The 22846-nt window shown below is 41.3% G+C and overlaps 3 protein-coding genes and 2 long non-coding RNA genes across 6 annotated transcripts; 3 read left to right on the forward strand and 2 right to left on the reverse strand.

The window, feature by feature from the left end:
* The first annotated feature begins 91 nt into the window (after window positions 1-91).
* LOC148326069 (zona pellucida sperm-binding protein 3-like) lies at window positions 92-3828 on the forward strand. The gene is made up of 8 exons (XM_088311901.1): window positions 92-643; window positions 1739-1851; window positions 2106-2209; window positions 2271-2448; window positions 2547-2664; window positions 3127-3212; window positions 3286-3521; window positions 3644-3828. The coding sequence occupies exons 1-8, from the start codon at window positions 260-262 to the stop codon at window positions 3679-3681; spliced, it is 1257 nt and encodes a 418-aa protein (XP_088168027.1). The 5' UTR covers window positions 92-259; the 3' UTR covers window positions 3682-3828.
* Window positions 3829-7543: 3715 nt separating this feature from the next.
* arl14 (ARF like GTPase 14) lies at window positions 7544-9229 on the reverse strand. Its single transcript, XM_088310502.1, has one exon. It carries the CDS (start codon window positions 9150-9152, stop codon window positions 8541-8543), a length of 612 nt encoding a protein of 203 aa, XP_088166628.1. The 5' UTR covers window positions 9153-9229; the 3' UTR covers window positions 7544-8540.
* Window positions 9230-14251: 5022 nt separating this feature from the next.
* On the reverse strand, window positions 14252-20549 carry ppm1la (protein phosphatase, Mg2+/Mn2+ dependent, 1La). 2 transcript variants are annotated; one of them, XM_088310499.1, is made up of 4 exons: window positions 19800-20549; window positions 17186-17396; window positions 16426-16587; window positions 14252-16118 (listed from the first exon to the last, which is right to left on the reverse strand). In XM_088310499.1, exons 1-4 carry the CDS (start codon window positions 20196-20198, stop codon window positions 15763-15765), a joined length of 1128 nt encoding a protein of 375 aa, XP_088166625.1. In that variant the 5' UTR covers window positions 20199-20549; the 3' UTR covers window positions 14252-15762. The 2 variants fall into 2 exon arrangements, with proteins under 2 accessions (XP_088166625.1, XP_088166627.1); XM_088310501.1 differs by having other exon boundaries at window positions 17222-17396; window positions 19800-20546.
* Window positions 15811-17383, forward strand: LOC148326072 (uncharacterized). Its single transcript, XR_015846098.1, has 3 exons — window positions 15811-16128; window positions 16860-16984; window positions 17197-17383. It is a non-coding gene; the product is annotated as an uncharacterized LOC148326072 (long non-coding RNA).
* On the forward strand, window positions 19778-22571 carry LOC148326073 (uncharacterized). The gene is made up of 4 exons (XR_015846097.1): window positions 19778-20523; window positions 21197-21242; window positions 21336-21408; window positions 22135-22571. It is a non-coding gene; the product is annotated as an uncharacterized LOC148326073 (long non-coding RNA).
* Window positions 22572-22846: the final 275 nt, after the last annotated feature.

Consider the following 22846-nt stretch of genomic DNA (forward strand, 5'->3'; position numbering starts at 1 on the left):
TGTATAGTACGTATGACTTCCTTTGAAGTAGCCGCTGTCGTGACCTGAACCGGAAATGACCTCATATGACCGCTCACCTGATGCCGATGGTGTCTAATTAAGGCGGGAGTTTTTTGCGACGGAAGTTAATAAACGCTAAACTAAAAGAAAAGCTGCAATATATCTTAATTTCATTATCAACAAGGCGGCATAGTCGCACATTAGCGATTGTCTGGAGCGGTGGTGAGGCTAGTGCAACCTTAACCGCGCCAACTTCAAAATGAACCGCTCCCCATCTTGGGTCGCTTTCGTCCTCTTCGTTCTTTTCACCCGCACAGAAAGCCGCCGCTACCACTTGGTATCTTACAACCAAGACGGAGCTCATGTACCGAGCGTGCCTGCTTCACCTCCCGTCCAATCTGAAGTGTCTTCACAGCAGCTGCAAAGTCGACCCAAAGCGGTGCTTGTAAAATGTCATTCAGACGCTATGGAGCTCGTGCTTCAGGCGGATTTGTTTGAGATGGGCTTTCTGGTGGAGCCGGAACATCTGCGCCTTGGTTCCGACCCAGCGGGTGGAAGTGGGTCATGCCGTGCGCGACAAACGGGTGATGGCGAGACGTTGACCATCTGGGCCGACCTGATGGACTGTGGAACTCGGCTCTCGGTAAACACAACTGCACACTGGGCTTTTTGAAATCTTTCAATTATTTTATTTATTTTGATGGCACTCGACTTCCGTTATTTAACTTTAATGCAAGTGTTGACCATTGCTTGTGTAAGTGTTTTTTTTTTTTTGACAAACCGAACTTAAAACTTTTAGCTCGTCTTTAATGGAGTTTTTTTTTTTTAACGCAATGTGAACGTGTATTACAGGTGTGCGCAATTTATGTGTTAAAAGTAGCCACCATTTTTCTTCAGTTTACCTGGGGGAGCACACAGGCCCACAAAAACCTGAAAATATGGACAAATTATGTGCCCCTAATATGTTTCATTACTTAATTTCTCAATGCATGTATGGGGAAAAAAATCTAGCAACAAAGATGTTGAAGCAAACTAAATAACCGCATGCTGCCCCAAGTACAAAAGACCCATTAAAAAAATACAGTTCAAGGACGGCACAAATCTGTTAAACAGCAAACCAACATTAAGTGCAAGAACTGTTTGTTCTACACGAAAATCAACTCACTCAAAATATTTAGGTAGTATATTTGTCTGGCATTTCATTCTGAATCCCCCAAAAATAGGTCTGTTCATGTTGTAGTATAGACCCATTTTTAAGTGCAACTCTATTTTGTTAAATCTGATCTTTTTTCTCATTTACGAAAATAAATGTGACTTATGTAAACTCAATTCATGTTACTAAATAGATCATTGTAATTGAGTTGCAGTGTGTCCATACCCAAGACATGGCTGCCATCTAGCGGTGCATGATTGAATCACATTTTGCTGCAGGAATGCAGTTCGGCATATTTGTTTTTTGTTTTTTTTCCCCTTCCCCGTTTGAAATGTATTTTTGAGGAGTTCCGCCCAACCCATTTACCGTGAACAGATGTTGGTGTTAAAAAAAAGAATAATAATTACAAACTTTTTGGCCAGAAACTTTATAAAAGGACCACTCAGTGCTGTCAAGTGCTGCTAGTTGCTCCTTATGTATTCAAATCTAGCTGAAAATTGACCTCGAGTGCTTGAATTTTATGTTCAAAAAGGCATGAACCCTGGATTTCAAGACTTACTCAAAACCAATTTTCCATCCCTCTAGTCAACACAAGACAAGATCATCTATTCCAACGTGCTGGTCTACACGCCCGAGCCAGCTGCAGGCCTGTTACGACTGGACGGAGCAACTATTCCGGTCGAGTGCCATTTTGACAAGTAATTTATTTTTTAAACTAAGGTCTTGTCTGATTCTCATGGTTTGACTTTTTATGCATGCTTTGAGATTGTCAAATGTTTTCATTGTGGGCCACATTGCACTTCTGTTTGCTGTTAGAGAGTAATTGAAACTTTGGTTGTATTTTTGCATATCTGTAAGTCCAGCTGCATTTGATTGTCATTTTCAACAACAGATTGGGTGAACTTTTAAGTCATTGATCAATGCAATTGAGATTAAGCAATTCTGTTTTCAGGAGCTATTCCGTGGGCGGAATTTCCCTGCACCCCACGTGGATTGCTTCCGTCGGAGTTGGCTCAGCTGAGAGTCACATCGACTTCAAACTGCGCCTCATGACTGGTGGACAATATTCTATTTCGTCTAAAAATTTATATTACACTAAATAAAAATTTTTTTCCAGACAATTGGATGTTTGAGAGGCGCTCGCATGCATACTTCATGGGTGACCCGATGCACTTGGAGGCGTCCGCCGTGGTCCGCAAACACAAGCCCTTGCGCGTCTACGTCGAGCATTGCACTGCCACGGCCGTCCCAGACCCGCATGCCTCCTTAAGATATGACTTTATTGAGCAAAATGGGTGAGTTCTTAATAGTATATGGAATGCATAATCTTGCAGCTCTTAATCAGAATGAATAACCCACCTTGATTTACTCCCCGCCCCCCCCCCCCCATCAGATGCCTCACTGATGCCTTCCATACCAACTCCAGCTCTCACTTCTTGCCCAGGCTTGAGGGGCACACGCTTCAACTGCAGCTCGAAGCATTCAGGTTTCACCAGCAGGCCCACAGTCAGGTTATAACATCCTTGTTCACAAAATGCTGCCTTGGAACTCAAACGGGTACATGCATACTGTTTTTTTTTTTTTTTTTAAATGAGACCCTCCCGCACATGCAGTGACAGTTTCTTCGCCTAACTAGATGCATGTCATGCCAAGGCTGATCTTTGAGAGCTCTCATGGTACCACTGGATATTCAGAATGTTGAGGAATTCCAAAAAAGAATGGATGAAGTTAGGCTAACTGTTGTCTATATTGCAATTGCAAACTCTTCTCTTGATTTGGAATTATATTAATACTTAACACATGTTGGACCTATCCCGGGTATTGGATCTAATAATCATTTAGGAGAATCTGAAAATTTGCTACCTTAAATCGCAAGGTGAAACTCAAATTCGTCCCGATTATTCACGTGTACCCTCCTTGAGTCGGATGCAATGCTTGGTGACGACTAAAAGGCGTTGTTGTGTACTTGGTAGGTCTACATCACATGCTGGTTGAGGGCTGTTCCGAACTTATTGGCTGACAGCTCTCAAAACAGGGCCTGCTCTTTTATTGACAACAGGTAACAGCACTTGGTACAGACATTTCAGTAAATTGCACCTTTTTGGCCAGTCATGTTTTATCTGCTTGTGCAGGTGGAGGTCAGCAGATGGCGAACACGCAAACTGTCGATCCTGCAATCCACTTGCAGCCACAAAGGAAATGACCACTGCTACGAAGGCGAGGATGTATGCAAATTTTGGATCGAATTTTGCTCCGAACGAGCCCAAGCAACCAACTAGTTCTCTGCATGTCCGGCCTGAAAGGTTGCAAAGCCACAGATATCAGCAACCCTCTTCGGGCATGACACGACAAAATGATTACAAATCAGGTGAGACAAAAATGAGGAAATGGGAACAGCACACTATGGAAAAATGTGACATGAGAGGTTAAACTCATGTGGTTTATTTGCTTTTGTGTCTTGGATGTCATTTTTAATTCTGTGTTTTGCAGTGAGAGTCATGCAGCTTGGGCCTCTTTCTGTTGAATAGACATCTGTCACGAGTCCGTTTGCGGATGCTCAATCCATGATGAACTTCACACGCTGGAAATTGAATTGATTTCGTGACAAAACACGTTTGCACTTTTTTCCCCTCCAATCTCTCTTGCTCTCTTGACAATATACATGTTTTACACTACGCCTGAATTTTGTTGTTTTTAACCCACTTTACTGATGCTTTCGCGAGCTTCCTGTGTCTCGGTCCGCGGGGGACTCAGAATGACACTTGTAAACAATTTGATTAGCGTTGGGTTTCTAAGCACTCAGCATCATTAGCCGCGAGAAAACAGAAATGGATTTGAGAGATGCGGCTTCTTTCTGTTCAAGTACACAAACGTACTGTGAACCCTTTCGGCATCCTCTGATCAATCCAACATATTGTCTGTTCTGCATAGAGGAGGGAAGCTATTAAGGAGCACTTCCTTCCATTACCACCCACAACATGCCCATCAAGTCACAATTATTGATTGTTGTGAGAGGTGCCTCATGTAAGCGTTGAAGGGTTGGCTTTAGAGACAAAACATGTACCGTGGATATCTGGGCAATATTGTACGTTATTTTTGCCCAAATAACATCCTGCCATGTAAGCCTGTAATTGATGCACAAAACTGAAATGAAAATATTTTTGACATGTTGCCTTTTTAATAAAAAAAAAAAAAAAGGACTTAATTTATGAGGGAAATTAAACAAGCCTCCGCCAGTCTTGGAAGAGGAAATAACTTGGCTAGGTTTTGGAAATCCAAGCTCATTATGAGAGCATTTCTGCCCTCACGTCAGTCAAGACTAACATTTTAACGCACCTTTAAAGAATCTATCCAAAAAGTGCACAAAAAGGCATGGTCTGGATTTTAATTGGCGGTAGATGAATCCAATGTAAATATCATTACAATAGAATTTAAATTTTTAGTCAATTCTAAATGTATGAATTCATTAAAACAAGCACGGTCATAAATTGAGTTGCAATTATGCTACATTGTTTACTGCCTGATTGTGATGGATTTTTTTTTTCCTGTGCCACTTGATTTGGCGGGAAGAAATTTTTGATAATCCATTAATTTAAAAATGCAAATGAAATGTCTTTGATCCCTTAATGCTTGTGACCGCACTATGCCATCCAGGCAGAATATACCTGTAAATGTATCCCGTCATGGTCAAAAGTTTCAAATTCATTGTTGAAAACCAAATATTGAACGGTAGATTAAAACTAAAAGTCATCCAAAAATGTTTCTTTACAAAAAGTACTTTGCGCCGCCACTTGTCAAGAACCAATCATGGCTCATCTGTTTCCTGAAGCTGAGCGTCATTGGCTATTACCTGATCAACTGTGATGTCATTTTCAGTCGACAGCAAGTGACAAAATGGCCGCCCCCTGAGATGGAAAACCGGGTGGATTTTATTGCTTATTTCATATTCCACCAATGCAATATTAATCAAAATGCTGTTTTTAGACTAGTGACGATGCGCAGGTCATAATGGAAAGAAAGTTTTTGGGTTGACTTCCCCTTTAAGTCATCAACCATTATGAAGAAATATGGATGGAATTATTCGTTAAACAAAAAATGCTAACCAAAACAATATGATTTACCATTACTAAATTTTGGCTTCAAACTTCTTGACAAGCTCGAAGCAGCCCATCTCAATTATTAATCCCCCAAAATATACAACTGCAGCAGCACACCACTTGGGACCATTTTACCAGACAAGACCACCTTTGTAGACGAGCTTTTAATCCATTACGTTTTTATCCACGGGGGCTTTCAGTGTGCCACGAATACTTTTATGAGCATCTCCTTCACCTCTGGTCAGCATGTCTTGTATTAAAAGTTCCTGGGGGTGTTCGGAGCCTTGGCTGTGGTTCTGAAACTTGTTTTTTTTTTTGGTCCCATCTGTAATAAATCATTAGTTGTCTTTCAGCGCTAGGGACATGACGGGTCGATTTCCCGGGCGCCTGTTTACTTTGATAGCAAATGAATACGCATGTAAGGCTTTTGGTTGCAATTCACTAGAAGCTATAAGGAGCTCACTAAGTGCATAATAAATGTGTTGAGTCTTTGTGTTGCAGAGCACATACGAGTGGGAACACGGTGAGAGCGAGGCGCTTCTCTGTGGACTCGAAATGATCCGTTTGTGACCCGTCTCCAATGCATCCTGCCTCTTTGGCAGCTCATCTGATCACTCACAGCGATGTTTTCCCACCAATACCAAATGTTGGCTGTACTCACCCTGTCTTCTGTTCTCCGCACGCACTCCATCCAGAGATGCGGACCCACTTTTTGCCGCGACGACCAGGAATGCTGCCCTCGAGGAAACGCCAGCGCCTGTTGCAACCCCCTGGAGGATGGGACCTACTACCACGTCGCCATGGCGACTCGCAAACTCTCTGGCGTTCTCATCATGCTCCTGCTCTTCGCTTTGGGATACTTGGTCCAGCGCGTGTTGTGTTCCCGATCCAGACAGCTCAGCCCGGACAACGGCGGACACCCGGCCGTCACGACCTCACAGGAGCTGCTGGTGGAGAGCTCCACGCCGGACAGCCTCCCGGACGGCGGAACCACGGCTCAGCTGCCCACGTATGACCAGTGCAAGCGTCTACCCACCTATGAGGAGTCAGTACGGTATGGACAACTTCAGTCCTCCGTGGGAACTACTTGACAAGGACCGATGTCTTTTCGAAAGACTTGTGTTCCATTTGGATGTACTTCAAAGAAATATGGTCAACAAGAAAACATTTGCTCATGAGCTACCATTGATACTCCATAAGTAGCTGACTTTAATGGCCTTTTGCTAATGTTTATGAATAATTCACCAATACCTGATAGCAGGTCTGGAATAAACTACTCATAACTTTGTTTCCTGGTTCGGCGCTCTAAATCACAGGTGAAACCCACAAGGCATGTCTCTTAGTGACTTAATCTTATACGATGCACCACCGCTTTATTGTTTTTTATCACTGTGGGGAGTAGCTATTCACTTTTATAGCAGGCCAGGTTAATAATTGCATTGCCTCACATTGCAATATTGACAGTACTTTGAGTCTCTTGAAAGTCAACAAGGTAACCATAAAATAGAATTTTTACATAAGTACAACCCATTAACATTTAAATTTGACATTCTAACAGTTGATTTTTTTAATATATATATATAAAAGACAGAATCAAGCCAGCCACACTATACATGTCCCCCAAACAAAAACGATTACTAGGAACTAAAATGTTAACGTTAAATCAACGTGATGATAATTTCCAGTTTTATTTACACAATCCATACCCCCCTGATTCTGGTCAGTTCTTTCTCAAAATGACAAAACATCAAATAAATGCATCTATGTCCACCACAAGAATGTGAATAAAAATTAAACACCCCTGTGTGCATTAAAAATGGTGCATGTCCCTATAATTTAATTTCAGGGATGAATATAGTGATGAACAGTATTTGTCTGCAGCATCACAAGGATCGCGTTACAGTCAAAGTGATGCCAGCGGTGACTTTTTACAGCTACTCAATTTAATGCCAGTTTATTGCTTGGTCCACTTGATACTTTTTATTTTTTTTATTATTCTACTTTTGCTGAATTTGGCAGTGTGACAATTGAAATGACGGTCAACGTTCATCACAGAACTGTTAGAACAAAAAATAATAAGCATCAGTAATTTTTTTTTTTTGGGGGGGGGGGTAAAAACGGCGCACCACAGTCGGAAAATAAAATTAGTTTTACAGCCTGATGATATCAGCAACAAGGTCATATTCATTCATTAGACATAAAAGCTTCAATATTGACTTTGAAAATGTGGACTATCACTTATGACAATCTCACTTATAAGAGCAAAATGCTGATCAATAAATTCAGATTTCATTACCAGTCCATTTTTAGTCTAATACTAAAACGTTTTTATTAGAGTATTTAATTGTTGTTGTTGAAAGATTTCTACAATTCAAATCAAGTTACTTACAAACGGTATTAAGCTAATATAACTGAGAACTTTTTCCATACCATAATTCAAATCAAATGTCTGACTACAATATTGTACAGGACTTTACATCAGTAGATTTCAAAACTGCAGTCCATTATTGTTGCGTAGTTTATTTGCATATTTTGATGGAAACGGGACTAAAATATTTTACGTAAGCTTTTAAGATTTAAAAACTATACAGCCCTTTAGTCGAGGACTACATGAAAAATGTTTCCCCACATTTACACAAGTTGCTGGAAAAAAAAACAATAGAACACATTTTCATTATGAGAGTAAAGTTGCTAACTGTTCTATGCAACAATATAATGTTCCATTTAGGGCAGACGTGTTGAATACAATACATGATTTCAATACTACAGCCCATTTTTAATCTCTATTAAAAAAAAAAGTTTTCGATTGCATGTTTAGTTTGCGACATTGTCACCGCCCAAACAAAGTTACATAACAAATATTTGTCCATTATGAGACTAATAATATTGACACCTTCTCCAAACCACAATTCCAATGAAATGTATTACTTACAATATAGTGTCAATGTTCTTAGCACTTTATCTGAAGGAAGATTTCAAAACTTCAGTCCATTAGTGTACCATAGTGTAAATGCATTTGAGGAAAACAGAATGTTTTTTTTTTTTTAGATTTCAAAACTACTCTATTTTTGCAAGTAGTTGAGTTATGACGTTGTAATTACAGCATATGCATGTTTTCTTTGAAATATTGCCCAAGTTAAAGTTTCTTACAAAACATTTGAAATTGTCACTAGGGGAGTTGTATTACACAGCCCACTATTCAAAACGACACCTCAAATAAAATCTGGCAGAACCACTACAACCGTCAGTTTCAATTACACGAAGGTGGTGTCCAAAATCCAAATCCACATTCAATGCACAGACTTAGTTCTGATGTAATTCACGGTGTCTTTAATGTTCTCCTTCATCGTGGCCGAAGAAGATTCCGACGGGAGTTTGACCATGTGGCCGATCCTCTTGAGAGCTTCTTCCAGGCCGGAGCCAACGGACGCGGAGCACGGCTGGACGAACCAGTCCCTGTGGCCGCAAATCTTCCGCAAGTTGAAGTTGTCTATTATTTCCAGCGCGGTCATGGCGCCGTCCACGTCCTGCTTGTTGGCGAGCACGGCGAGCGGACGCCCGTGGAGCTGCTCGCTCTTCAGGGTTTTCTCCAACTCCCGCTTCGCCTCCGGCATCCGGGCTGGGTCCGTGCTGTCCACCACGAAGACGACGGCCGCCGTGTCCTGGTGGAAACTGCGCCAGTGGCGGCGCATTTCCGCCTGGCCGCCCACGTCCCACACGGTCAGGGCGAAGTTCTTCTTTTTCCTCTTGATGTCGAACATTTCCACGTTGAAGCCGATGGTGGGGACAGTGCTGACCAACATGTCGTGTTTCAACTTGTACAGGAGGGTCGACTTGCCGGCGTTGTCCAGACCCAGAATGAGGACCCGGACCTCGGGTTGTGTGGAGCCCCGCTGCCCCATTCAGGTCACACAAGTGCAGTCAGGTAACACACGCAGTCTGATTCAAGGCGTTTTCATCTGGGGAGGTGAACACTTCTTTTTTTTTTTACCTGCTCGAGGTTTAAGGTGTGTTCTTGCTATTGCATAATTTCCTGTGGAGAGTAATGACCTTAATAGATCAACTATTACCTGAGCAGACGCGACAAAGGAGACGGTCAATTTTTTAAACGATATTGACACCTTAGAGAAGTGGTTCGCAACCAATTTTCAGCAATTTTACCCACTGCGAAATATTTTTTTCAGCTAAGTAAGTAGGTTAGAAAAAAGTCATTCAAACATGCAATCAGTGTCTGATTTATTCAACTTGAGAAACTTTAGAACTTCATTTGTTTTAGTCCACAAAAATAATCAACAGTGTCCGCTTTTTGATCAGAGAAGAGATCTGCAACTTGTGGGTGTAAATCGAAATCAAATACAATCTTCAACGTAATTTTAATTTTACGTAATAAAGTAATTTTGCCGACTCTGATTTGGCCTTCTTTTGCACTTGTTCCCGAATTTTTTTCAGAAGGCTTCAACCTCAACTCAATTGTTTGCGGCTTCAAGTGATTGACACGAGATGGCTTGTGACATGTTGGGTCGAACCACTCTAGTATGGGCAGAATCAGCTGAATCAGGATTTTTTTAATATATAATTAAATCGAATAACTTTAGCTTTAACTTTACTGCCGCCTCTTTCAGTTCTTGTTTGTGTCTGGAGGTTTTTCTTTTCCGGCTCCTCTTCAAGAAATGCATGCTCTATTGGGTTATGATCTGGTGATTGACTTGGCTAGTCTCAGACCTTTCACCTTTTCCCCCTGATGGAGTCCTTTGTCTTTAGGGGTCATTTTGTAGTTTGCATTTTCTCGTAAGTGTTTGTCAAGACGTGTGTCATGATACGTATGTATCATCGTAGCTTTGGAGCATCTGCCACTAAAACTTGACATGGTTTTGGAATTCAAGGAATTTTGTCATTTGAACTCATAATTTAATCATGAGTTGGTGAAAAATTCCTACACAAGATCCCAGATTTAGCCCAATAAGTCCTCAAAAGACACTTATGCATAAAATAATGTTGTTTTTTTTAATTACTGTAGTGTAAATATTATAAACAAATAATAGCTCAACCACGTCATAACAGTGGAATTCAATAAAAACAAAAACAAACATTGTATCGTGAGTCATAGAGTACCTAAAAATATAAACAAGAGTTTTTTTTGTATTAAATAAACACGTGAAAGGCCATATCAGAAAATGAAATGTCGACTGCTTTATTGGTTATGCAACGAAACAAACAAGTGAACGCGACACAAAACAGTCAACTTAGTAAAGAAGTATAACCTGATTGTACAGTAGTCATCGTAAATCACTCGACTTGACTTCTGACCAGTTTCAGAACAAGCTGAATCGGCAGGCAGTGACATGTAACAAGGAAAGAAATACCTTCCAATTTCCACGCCCTGCAAGGAACCACAATTTCAAACACTCCGTAGGCTCATTCAAGTTTATTACAGTAATAGAATGAACCACAAATGCCTCACACTCACCAAACAAAGCATAGTCAAGTTATTTCTGGAAAGAAAACAACATTTAAATTGAAATTGTGTCATTTAACTTTTTGCCTGGCATTTTCTGAACAACTTGTTCCTTAATCAAATCCAATAACATTTTCAGTCACTAGCATCAGTAAATGTCGACAAAGTGAAGATCAATGCCACAGACAATTAATACGTAAACGTTGCGCTTATCTTGACACTGCAGCTCTTCTTATTTGCTCTTGAATCTGAGCTCATCCAATTTGCAAAAATGCCATGCATGTAAAGAATACTGCACTGCTTCGCAGTCTGCATGTAAATTAAATTTCTTTTTTCCCCTCCAGTCTGATGGCTCACTACTTTGCGCTTGGGCTCACGTTCTCCCCCAATGAAGTCCAGCATTGACCACATGAATGTGTCAAGTGACTAAATCAATAAACGTCATCGATCCACTCAACTCCGAGGTGGACCAAGAGACAATCATGTGGAATCCGCTCCACGGAAAAGGGCACCGATCGGCACATGTGCCAAATCCAAAGGCCAACACGACTGGATTTGTGTTATTCCTCACTTAGTTTAGTGGAATAATTCCGTTCATGTTACATCCGGGTTCAAGTTCTTGTCCATTGCTCTCTCGGCTTCACCCACACGCCGCCGGTCGGGTTGTCCATGACGTAGACCAGCCCTGTGGCGTCCCGGTGACCGCGGCTGCGAGGTGAGCAGCCCGCAGGTCGCTCCGGTGGTGGCCGCTGCGCAGGCTGGCGGCTCATCGATCTCTGGATGCATACGACCTGGCCTTGAGAGGAGGAACCCGCGTCGGCCTTTTGAGACAAATCCACCGCAGCCAAACGCTGGAAAATCACACGGGCTTCTGACGGAGATTTGGAACCTTGCTGACCCATTCTGGACGCAAACGCTTCAAAATCCAGAAGTTTATCTTTTAAAACGCCACTGTGTACCTTATTTATCCCGGCGGCTCGCGCGCCTCTGGCGTATTTGTTGAAGTGTTCCCGTTAAGCCGTAATGTAGCGCAGTGGGTTTTGTGGTCATCAGACACTTGCGGTCTGGTCCAGACTATTCTGAGGGGGTGCACCTGGTGCGGGCCGTCACTTGGACGTGCAGGATCGCACATTGATGAAGAGGTGTTGGGTTTCATTGCGTGTGCCGTGTTGACGTTGTTTACGGTTAGGCAGGCACAGTCATCGTGTTGGTGACGTCACCACTGTTCTTATTGTTGATGGATCTACAGTCATCCGAATTAAAAACTAATTTGTTCTTCTGGAAGATCAAATGTAAGACGGTATACAGTAAGCCGGTCATAGCTTGGATTCTTTAGATTTCCCAAAATCATTACAAACTGACACTAAGGACAAAAACAACTTTAGGTGTTGACCCCCTACTTTCACTGTGAGCTGTTGCTGTGGTTGCCTGGCACAAAAAAAAAATCCACATCGGTTAGCATTCTGGAGAGAGCTTCATGTTAAAACGCAGTCTTGCTGCTGTTTTCCGTGTTCTCATGAAAAGTTATGATACAGGAAGAAAAGTATACAACACCCGTGGATCGCTCCCTGTGTGTTGTTTGATGGTTTATAATTTACCTGAACATCAATGCTAATTTTGATTAGCATTTGATAACATTTTGCTAGCAGATGTTCGTTTTTTGTTGTTGTTGTTTTTTTCATCAATTGTTTTACTTGACGATTTTGCCTAGAACAACAGCTTGGAAGAACAAGAAAGAACAGTTTTCCTTGTAATTGTAGAAGTGGTCGTAAGTAGTGATTCAAATCTGCTTCATGAACCTGTTGTAGTATTTTTGGGCTCCAGTAGATGGCCCTCTCTGTTCAATATTGAGCTGAAAGCACACTGACTTGCCATTTTTTTTAAAAAAAAACTTTATTTAAACCAACAGTGTCATCCACGGGACTCAAAAATACAACAAATGGTTCATGAAGCAAATTTGAAGCTTCATTTTCCCATCATTAGTCTTAAGGAGCTTAGGTACTCTTGAATGTAGATGAGAAAACGATTTGCTAAAGACGTACAGATGTATTTGAATTTGCTTAGCAAAGCGCAAAAATTATTTTGGATCTGTCAAGCTACTTTTTAAAGTAAAACTACGTAAAAGGACCATCTTTGTCTTTGCCCGAGTTACTCAATGTAAATTAAGCTATTTTATTTTCGCTTTATGAAATGTATATATACATACAAGGTGAAGTTGCCCACATGGGATTGTGGGATATGTTACTATTTTTAGCACAAAGGTGAACCCCTCCTATCGCAAGCTGGCATCCCTAGTGCAGAAAGTACAAAAGCAGATTGACGAGGATTCAACTTTGTAGTCTTTGCTAGTAAAATAACAATTTGTCTGCTCACATATAGCGAATTAATATGTTTAGTGCAGTTAACATAAAACCAGATTTAAAAGAAATAACCATTGTGCGCCGAGGACACAAACTAAATTGAAAATGAATGGTTCAATTATTTACATGCTAACAGTTCATATGCTAACCTATAGCGAAATGGCATCCGGAATGCAAGAAAAGACAAAGATAAGGATTTTAAAATTGTGCCCAGGTACAATTGTGAAAGGCTATAAAGCAAATGTGATGCATTATGAGCATTTATGAGTTAAGCGTTTTCTTCTTCTAAAAGTTTTATATAACTCATTTTATTTGGGAGAAATTGCATCAGCCCGGTCCACTAATATCATGTGGTGCACAGGTCGTTAGCTTCCCCCGACCCATTGAAATGATAAGTTCCAAAGTAAAGTGATGAGTATGTATTTTATTGTAAAACAGTTGAACAAAAATAAGATGAATATACAGTATGCAGATTTGGCAATCTGCTCAACACCAACAACTCAATAAATAAGGCATAGAAGGTAAGTTGAAAATGAAATGAACACTTCCACTTCTTTCACAAAGAAGTCACCTTTCAAGGGAATTTAGTTGGATTTTGCACGGCAATCTTTTAAAGGAAAAACATTTAGAATTAGCGCAAAATAAAGAACGTTTGTTGGTTAAAAAGCTTTTTATGTATGCGGAATAAAGCTCAACTTGTACAATATCCAACTAAATTCCAGCAAGAACGCAAAATATATTGAAATAAATATACTGATGAGTCATGGTTTTCCGTAGCTTTTGCTTGAAACATATCACCCCAGACACTGATCAGACTATTGCTTGAGGAACTCCTCGCATTTCACTTTCACTCTACAGGTGCGACTGCACTGCACTGCAGTGCAACACCTTGCCTCATCATTCAGATTCTCATGGCAGCTGCCACGGGCTACTTTTGTTCATGAGCTTCGGAGACGTGCACAGAAGGACCGGTAAGAAACCACATTAGGTATACGATCCAGTCAAATCCTCTTGCTTCATTGAGGAAGTGATTAAAAATTACAAAGCAATGAAAAGTGCATTTTTGGTGTGTACAGCGGTGACTTGAGATACCCTTTCGGGGTGCGAGCTGTCGTTCGGTCGATTTCTTTTTTTTTTTTTTTTGCATGCATATCAATATCTATAATATACTGCTCCCAGGTGCGCACCAGATTCTTTACATTATATTTAATTATATCAAGCAAACAGATGCTTGTATAAAGTATAATATACAGTGCTATTTTTCACATAACTTTTTTTTTTCAAATCTCTATTCCATGCCACCCCAATTTTTTTTTCCAAGGAGGTGGAAGTCTGGAACGGATTAATAAAATTTGTATACACTTGAATGGGGAAAGATGATTTGAGAAGTTTTGAGTGTGGCCACGGAACAAATTAAACTCGTATCTCAAGGCACCACTGTATTATGACGTTAAAAGATTCGAGTCATATTTGGGACTGTGGCATCTTTTAGCGAGATCACTTTATTTGGACAAATACAGTTTCATCGTTAAATTTCTATTTTTTTTTTTTTATAGTAGTCAAGTATCTAATTTTGTATGTTCTCCCTGTTTCCTCCCATATCTCGAAATTTTCCGCGTAAGTTAATTGAAGACTTATCTGCTGTGGGTTTGTCTACATGTGCCCTGCGATTCGCTGATGACCAGTCCAGATGTTTGCCCCCACCTCTTGCCCTAATTCAGCTGGGAGAGGTTCCAGCAGACTCATAACCGTAATGTGGACAAGTGCTCCAGAAAATGGATGGATGGATGGATTGCATTTCAGCCTCCATCAGTCTTTGAATGTTACATAAACCCTTGCGTACCATTTTTCTGGACTTGAATTGTTAGTCCCGCATTAACGTAATCGACTTTAAAATTTTCCTGTGGAGTTACTCGCTAACATCGTTTTCAATGGCAGAATGGTAAGCATGTCTGCCCCGCTGTCGAGAGGTCCCGGGTTCAAATCTTTCTGTCTGCATTTCCGGATCCTGCGGCTTGTTTCCATGTTTAAAAAAACTTGCATTTAGGTTAATTTAAGACAATTAACCGTAGATGAGTGTAAATGGACGCAACCCGAAAGGCAACAAGCCAGGGCCATGCAGAGGGTGGGGCCAACAGGGCGGTGGCCCTCGGCAACCATGGGTCGAGAGAAATCTATTTGTGGCATGTGTGCTATTGATCCATAATCGGTTCTTGATCAACTCCACCCACAACTTTAAATTTAACAGATGACAGCAAAGTAAAGGTAATTACAGCCACCTAGTGTTAACATTATGATCGGGAAAAAACGGTTCATTTTGATCTGTGGCGTTTATTTGTTCAAGTCTGCGTTTAACTGGGGCCAGGTGTCCATTAGGGCAGACGCCTGTATTTGAGGAAATCTGCTAAATGGGAACGTTGTTGCATTGCAGCAAAAGGCTCGTATTTTCCCACACATAATTAGGCACTAACCGTTGGCCTCTTCTGAAGAAGCTCCTGTGGGCTTGCACCAATCGGGTACAGTACTTGAATGATACATGCTGGTACTTTCTCTTAAGCAATGATTAATGATATTTAGACTCCCTTGTCTTAATTTGGTCAAATTTATCCAGTTGTACACTTTGCCAATACTCATGCTCGTCTTTGTCCTCCGGTAGTATTGAACACAATGGGAAAAGTTGCATACAGTCCCCTTCACTTACTCCCCCGGCTTACTGCTCCCTCCCGCCCCGCTTTTGAACTTGACCACCATAACGGTGATGTTGTCAGGGCAACCGCGGTAGAAGGACTGCAGGACGATGCTTTTGGCGCCAAAGTGCGGCTCGTCCAGGCGCTCTCGGACGAAGCGCACCGCCTCCTCATTGCTGAAGGCGTCCCACAGGCCGTCGGACGCCAAGATCATAAACTCCGGCTGTAGTTTGTCCAGGTCGAACGTCATGATGTCCGGGTCGGGGATGACCACGTTGAGGTTCTTTAACGGGTAGTCGCCGAGAGAGCGGGACATGGCCAGAATTCCCTGCACTCTCCAGGATCCGTTAAAACTGATGAAGCCTCCTATGGAAAGGTGAGAAGATGCCGTGTCAGAATTCACCAGCAGGGGGCAGCCAAGATGCACGTGTTCAGCATAAGCTCCCGAAACTGTCAGTGTGAACTAAGAGATCTGGTAGTCTCCAAAATACAACAGTGACCTCAACTTTTTGCTTTGAATTGTCAACAAAAATCCCCCCCCCCCTTTGGTCCCATTTTAAATCTATCCCTGTTGTGTTGTACTCGCCACGTCTTCGACTCGCTCCTTCTAACCTAAGATATTTTGTTAATAACTTCATTTTCTCTTCTTAGATATTCTTTCCTCTTATCTTACCTGCCCTCTTGATCCTCTTGCGCTCTTTGAGCTGATATGGTTTGTGGTCGTGTGATAGCGCGACGGCGTTGCCGTCTTTGTCGCAGAGGACGCCGCGGGAGTCGCCGACGTTGGCGACGGTCAATTCTCTGTCTGACAGTAGCGCCACCAGACACGTGGTTCCTGGACAACACATGTTTGAAAAGGACATAAAACATCTGAAGCAAATTCTGTACATTGTCCACAGTGGAGTTGCATTTGCTTCATACATCAAATTTTAAAGTCAAACGTGCTGACAAAGATGATTTAAAAGACTATATCACCAACTACAGTCCTGACATACTTCTCACGGCATTTTTAGTATTGTTTTACAGAAATTACATTGTACTGTTGTGTATATATACCCTTGAATTAATGCTAAGGACCTTGATTTTTTTTTTTTTTTTTTTACTTAGGTAGAAAATTTGTGGTGAAGATCAAGAGACCTTTTCAAGCGGCAGCCAGACAAAACTGTCTGAAGCACTGCAATGCAGAGGCACTGTCATGCTGAACACCCGTGCTCTCATGCCATAGACAAAAGGTAAGCAGAGCTGCATTGTTTTTAGTTGGATGTATGGATTAGCGTTAGCTTCTGATAGGGAGAACATACTTGATTGATTGATGAAGTTAAAAAAAAAAAGAAATGTGGATCACAGAAGACAATTCGAGAATGTCACTTTTGTTAAAGCATTGAAACAACGTTAAGTCACATCATCATTGAAAGTTATTTATGATATGCTACCTCCCATCAAGTGCAAACAGCTTCCTGTACACTGACCCGCCTCATCGTGATTGGCAGACAGCTTGTCCAGCATCTCTCGGTCCACGTTCAGGATGCGCTGCTCCAGGATGCCGGCGTAAGACGGTGCGCTTTCCTTCCTTTCTCGCTCCAACGCCTGCAGCTGCTGCCTCAAGGCTTCGGGTAAGTGGGCCTTCACGTAGTCCGCTGCCGCCTTGTGGGAAGGGGGGGGGGGGTTGAGTTGAGTTCTCATTTCCAAAGCTTGACATTTGATAACCCAAACAAATGTATAGGCTTTAATCAGCTTGTTTAATTGTGCAGTCACATATTTTGAGGCCTCCTGTTAAATTATTAAGCAAAGTCCAGCCTGCTTGCCCTCCTCGTTTTGCTCGGCAAGATTCTGGTGAAACGTAAAAATCACAATAGCATAATCACAATTATATGTCAAGTATTTTTTAGAGTTTTGATTTATTTTTACAGGGGAAGCTCGGACAGTTACGGTCCAGTTTGCTGTAATATATTTTATGTTTTTATTTGACTGTTTATACACGATACAATTCTAGATTTTATCACACAAGCAGTGATTCTCAAAGTGTTGAACAAATTGAAGTGAATATTCAAAAGTTGCAGTACAGTTTCTTTACACATATTTATTTAAGGTATTTTTTTAATTTAACTTTATGTGCAATATATTGAAATTGAATAATTATTGAATTATAATCCTTTAATAGTGGTGCTTTATTAAAAAAAGTTTGAACACCACTGTCTGTGATTAAGGGCTATACAAATAAAATTGACTAGACTTGACTACTGTACAGTAAAACCTCCCAAGACCAAAAAAAAATCATTTGGAGTTCAACCCTTTTTTTTTAACTGAGAATTAAAAAAAAAAAAAAGTTGCTAAATTTTTTTTAACCATCTGCGTGTGTGTGACGCCAGCAAATCTTTTGAGACTTCAGCTCAGTGAGCAGCAAAAGGATTCACTCCACTGGTCCTTTGAGACGCTACAGAAGACTACCAGTGAGAGCGAAGATGGAAACTGTACTGAAGAAAATTGAACTTTTTACATGCCTATCAAGCATCTTCATAAGGTGAGCGGGTTTGCTTTACTTTAGCTTATGTCATTTTGCTCATGTTAAAATGTTGGTTGTGAGTCGTGTCATTTATTTATTTTTTTTTTGGTTTGAGCCTGAACTGTATTATTTTCTATCCATCCACCCATATTTGATTATTGTCGGCATCTTTGATGCTTTTAACTGCCAACTGAAATTACTGTTCTGCCAGCTTCATAAGCAGCAAATTGCCACTTCTGGACCACAAGTAAACATGAGCAACACTATTACTGAGGATTACAGTCATAGAGAAACGCAATAAACGTATATTCCAATAGCCCCAACAAATAAAATATAACACGGACATACTGTAAAATGAAAATGAAGAAAGGAAGAAGTTAAAGATGGGAAGGAAAGTGCATGATGAGAGAAAACCAGAAATGTCCTGTTTGGGTTGGTTAAATAGTTGTTGATAGGACAAGAATAGAAAGAAGGAGTCCCGTTGAATAAATTCACATTTCCAGTATCCAACTTGCGGTCATCAAAAAGGACCTAACAAACTGCCAAGGGCAACAGGAAATGAAAGCCTGATACAAGATTCAGAAGGAGAGGGTGTCGTGTTCCGTGGTGGCTCCGCTGCAGGAGGATTGCATTAAAAAAATGTTCATTTAACTTTTCAGCCACAGAAAATTCCTGAGGAAATTAAATCCTTAAGCTTCAAATTGTTGTGTCGACAGTCTGGAAATGTGTGCAGTAAGTCTGACCAAATCAAACAATTTCAAAGTAACCAAACTGAACATACACTTGTGCTGTGAATAACATAACTCTTTTTTTGGTTACATTTCATTACATTATATTCCAAATCATAAACATCACGTAAGGTATGTCAATTGAACAAGCTGTTTAATGTCACTCACAGTTGACGATTACTGTCAAACTAAACATGGAACAAAGCAAATTACATGTTGTGTGTTTGAAACTCATAGCTTTGCCTTTGGAAAATATGCTTATCTTATTGCTGACAAACGATAGATAGTCGTGGTTTTGGAATGCATTTCCATTCATGTCAATAGGCAAAGATGATTTTAGATGATTTTGAGTTCTGCACGTATATTGGGCCCTTTGGGGGCCGGTGGTAGGGGGGTAGCGAAGACAGATGGCTGCAATGGGGCGCTCAGTCTGATGACATGAAATCCACTGATCCTTGACGACACAGGGGGTGGAAGGAAGACAAAACACACAATCACACACACACACACATGTGCTTTCTTTGTGATGGTTCAAGCAGAGGGGAGAGGGTATGGGGGTGCACACAAAGAAACAAGGCAGTGGTAATGATGAGAACTCTGTTACTCTACTACTACTATTGTGAGTAATACCAATGCGGCTAATTAAAAACCATTTTCGCATTACAATAGTGTACTGCAGTCTAATCATTTATTATATATTCATCCAGTTATATTCCGTGTAGCCTCTCTGCACCCAGTGATGCAGATCATGTATTTGGGGTCCAGATGAGACCAAATGACGCATTCAGGTGCAACAGGGAGGCCCATGTCGCTTACCTCTCCGCCGTGGCCGTCGAAGATGCCGAAGATGGACGGGTGGCTCTTGTTAGCGATGTCGGTGAGCACCTCGAAGCGGTCTTCCATGTGGTCCCTCCTGCCTTGTATGGAGTACACGGCCACGTTGTCGCTCTTGAACTCCCAGGTCTTGGAGAATTCGGCGTCCAGCACACTGAGGCCTCCCAGCCGCTCGTTGTGCATCATCTCGGCCACTTTGCCCTTCACCATCTTCACGGCGTCGCGGCTCGACTTGACGATGGTCTTTACCTCGTCCGTATGGAAGAAGTAGCTCCATAGCGCCAGGCTGATGCACAGCAAGAATAACGTCTCCGGCCTGAGGAGAAAATAGCGCATGATCCGACCCAGAAGAGACAAGAGCGTCATCGTGTCTCCTATCATCACACGCCGCCCAAAGCACGGTTCACTCCATCAACGGGGGACATTGAACGCACCACCGCCGCCACCAAGGCCTGCTGGAGCTTTTGTGGCCGCGACTACCGCACGCCGGGCGGCTATGACTCAGGCGGCGGGGCCACCGTCATTCGCTTTGGCTTTAAATCAGCAGCGAAGCGACTCCCGACCTGAGCACAAGGTCTCACGGTCCATCTCAAGAGGTGGACGCGGATGTTGCTAACTTGCAGGCTGGCTCAGACCCACCCCGCGGAGAGCGACGCGGGGGGCGGGGTAGGAAGAGTCGCCTTCCTTTCAGCTGCGGCAGACCCTGGTTTGACTCTCTACTTTCCATGTGATTCAGATCGGCGTTTAAACACATACAGCCCAACACACTTCAGTCTATTTTGTATGAGAGGAAAATTATACGGAAGTAAACCACGCGTTTGAGCAAATGCTTTTGTTCTGAAAATCCACAGCGGATGTTGCGACATTTGACTGTTCGTGATTGCGAGTGAGCAGCAGCAACACTTCCGGTCTAAAATTGGTCTGTTGTAAATCCAAAAGTCGTACAAATGTCACTCGCCTTGAATTTTGTCGTCCGAATTTTTCATTTGGAAAATCTGCCCCATGGACAAAGGAGTATTAGGGTCACGCAGAAAAAAAGGCCACACTTTTATATTGCAGTCGTAATAATAAGAAATTATTTCTTTGGATTTTGGTGTTCATTTTTTTTCATTCATTATGTTATATATTTCCTGTGCTTAATAAAACCCTTGGGATTAATCTTGAGTAAATACAGAAATTAAAACGAAACATGTGCTCCCCGAAATTAGATAGTTGCTCCTCGAATTAATCAATTGATTCGCGCAACTGCTCCGCATTTTTTTTCCCGAGCCTTTATGTTTTGGGCTTGCAAACCTCTACTAAATAATAGGGAATTTGTGTACAATTGCATTTGTTTGAATGATGATGATTTCATATCTTAACAATGACCTTTTTTTTAGATACCATCAAGTGATGCGATCCCAAGAGCATTTCTTACTGATAAGTGTGAGTATTATCTGTGTTTACACATTGCCTGTGAATAAAAATAATAGTCTATTTATTACATATTTTTTTCCTGTTCCCTGTCCTGTGCTGGAGTTGCCCTAGTGGGGCAAAAGCAATGCAATGGATGATGAGTCCCAAGCAATGAGGCGCTCCTTTTCATCAAATGGTAACATGCACCCAATTCTTCAACACACGCCGTGTTTGCGTGTTTTGTTCAAGTGAAGATTTAAAACAAAACAAAACAAAAAAAAACCTAAGGCTTATAACTGTGAAGCAGACAGCTATTCTTACAGCTCACCACTAGGTGACAGTGTTGCTTTTTAAATACCCTTCCTTTGTCTGTCAATTGTATTCAGAGGTTTTTTTTTTCATTTTGACTATGAAATTGTGGGTCCTTCCTCTGGTAGGGGAAATCGTGGACAGATGTAACACGGGTCATTTGCAACAACAATCAGGAACAAGTTGGGAATCACCTGATTCACCTTATACATGCTTATTTTTTTTTACTCAGTCCACATGTGAAAAAGTAATTTGAAGTAGTTTGAAAATTTGTTAAGGAAAAGATCAGTTTGAGCTAAGAGTCCCCCCCCCCCAAATTATTATTTTACATAGCCTGCTTTTTAGTTAATCACATCAATTTGTGTGTCTCTTGAGTTATCTTTCTTTAAGATTGATTGTGGTAATGTTTAAACTTTTAACTTTAAGCCCCCAACTCACTGATTGCTAATGTACTCAGGGACAGTTGTAACAAACGTGGGGTAAATTGCAAAGTTTATAAAAAAAAAAAAAATCCACTCTGACTGACTGAATGCATTCAGGACAAAATATATTTTTATTGGACAATTGATGGCCGTACAATCTAGCCAACTCTAAGGAACGTGTTCCCATCCAGGCCCAGCTCGACCAACCAAGCTTCTACCTCAGATAACGATCAAGCTTCTGCTCTTACTATGGCCCAAACCTCTGCCCCATCTACAAACCAAGCCACTCTAAAAGCCACCAACTCGACTGAAGCAACACTGACATTCCTGTTTGTCTTCTAAGAAAAGGTTGAAGGTGAATTGCATATTGAATAAATCTTACGCAAGTAAAATCTAAAAAGCCTGGTTGACACGACTCAGAAGAGCTGCCTTTTCGCACCCCGGTACGGATAACCCTCTGCAGTAAAGACACAACATGACATCAACATCAATTACTACTCGACCGTGCCCTCGCCATGCAGTGAAAAATGGCATTGACTTTTACAAATGTGACATCCCTGCCCAGAGAGGCACTAACTCATTCGCCTGCACACAACAGCAATCCATCTAAGCGATACATTTCTAAAGAATATTTTTATTTTACAGTGACATTCTGCTGGAATCAGCCCGGCGGTGAGAGAATTTGTATGTTGTATTTGCATTTATTCGGGTTGTGCTTTGACTATTTAATAAAAACTAACTAAATAAATGATCAACTTTTTAGACATGTATTATTGAATAGATTTTTTTAAAATAATAATATAAATCTAATAAATTTAGATCTGTGTTAAGGATTATATTACAGGTACAAATCCAGTATTGTTTTCACTTGGTTAGTTATATTTTCTACTCAAGAGTGTTGTA

Source organism: Idiotropiscis lumnitzeri, chromosome 12 (genome assembly GCF_059441095.1).
Source record: "Idiotropiscis lumnitzeri isolate Australia: NSW breed Sydney's pygmy pipehorse chromosome 12, RoL_Ilum_1.0, whole genome shotgun sequence".
NCBI lineage: Eukaryota > Metazoa > Chordata > Actinopteri > Syngnathiformes > Syngnathidae > Idiotropiscis > Idiotropiscis lumnitzeri.

Coding starts and splice junctions, on each gene's coding strand:
- LOC148326069 (XM_088311901.1), top strand. CDS start 260: ATGAACCGCTCCCCATCTTGGGTCGCTTTCGTCCTCTTCGTTCTTTTC. Junction 2,665..3,126: donor ACCAGCAGGCCCACAGTCAG/GTTATAACATCC, acceptor TGTACTTGGTAG/GTCTACATCACATGCTGGTT. Junction 3,213..3,285: donor TGCTCTTTTATTGACAACAG/GTAACAGCACTT, acceptor CTGCTTGTGCAG/GTGGAGGTCAGCAGATGGCG.
- arl14 (XM_088310502.1), bottom strand. CDS start 9,152: ATGGGGCAGCGGGGCTCCACACAACCCGAGGTCCGGGTCCTCATTCTG.
- ppm1la (XM_088310499.1), bottom strand. CDS start 20,198: ATGATAGGAGACACGATGACGCTCTTGTCTCTTCTGGGTCGGATCATG. Junction 17,397..19,799: donor TCGACGGCCACGGCGGAGAG/GTAAGCGACATG, acceptor CCTTCCCACAAG/GCGGCAGCGGACTACGTGAA. Junction 16,119..16,425: donor CAAGAGGATCAAGAGGGCAG/GTAAGATAAGAG, acceptor ACCTTTCCATAG/GAGGCTTCATCAGTTTTAAC.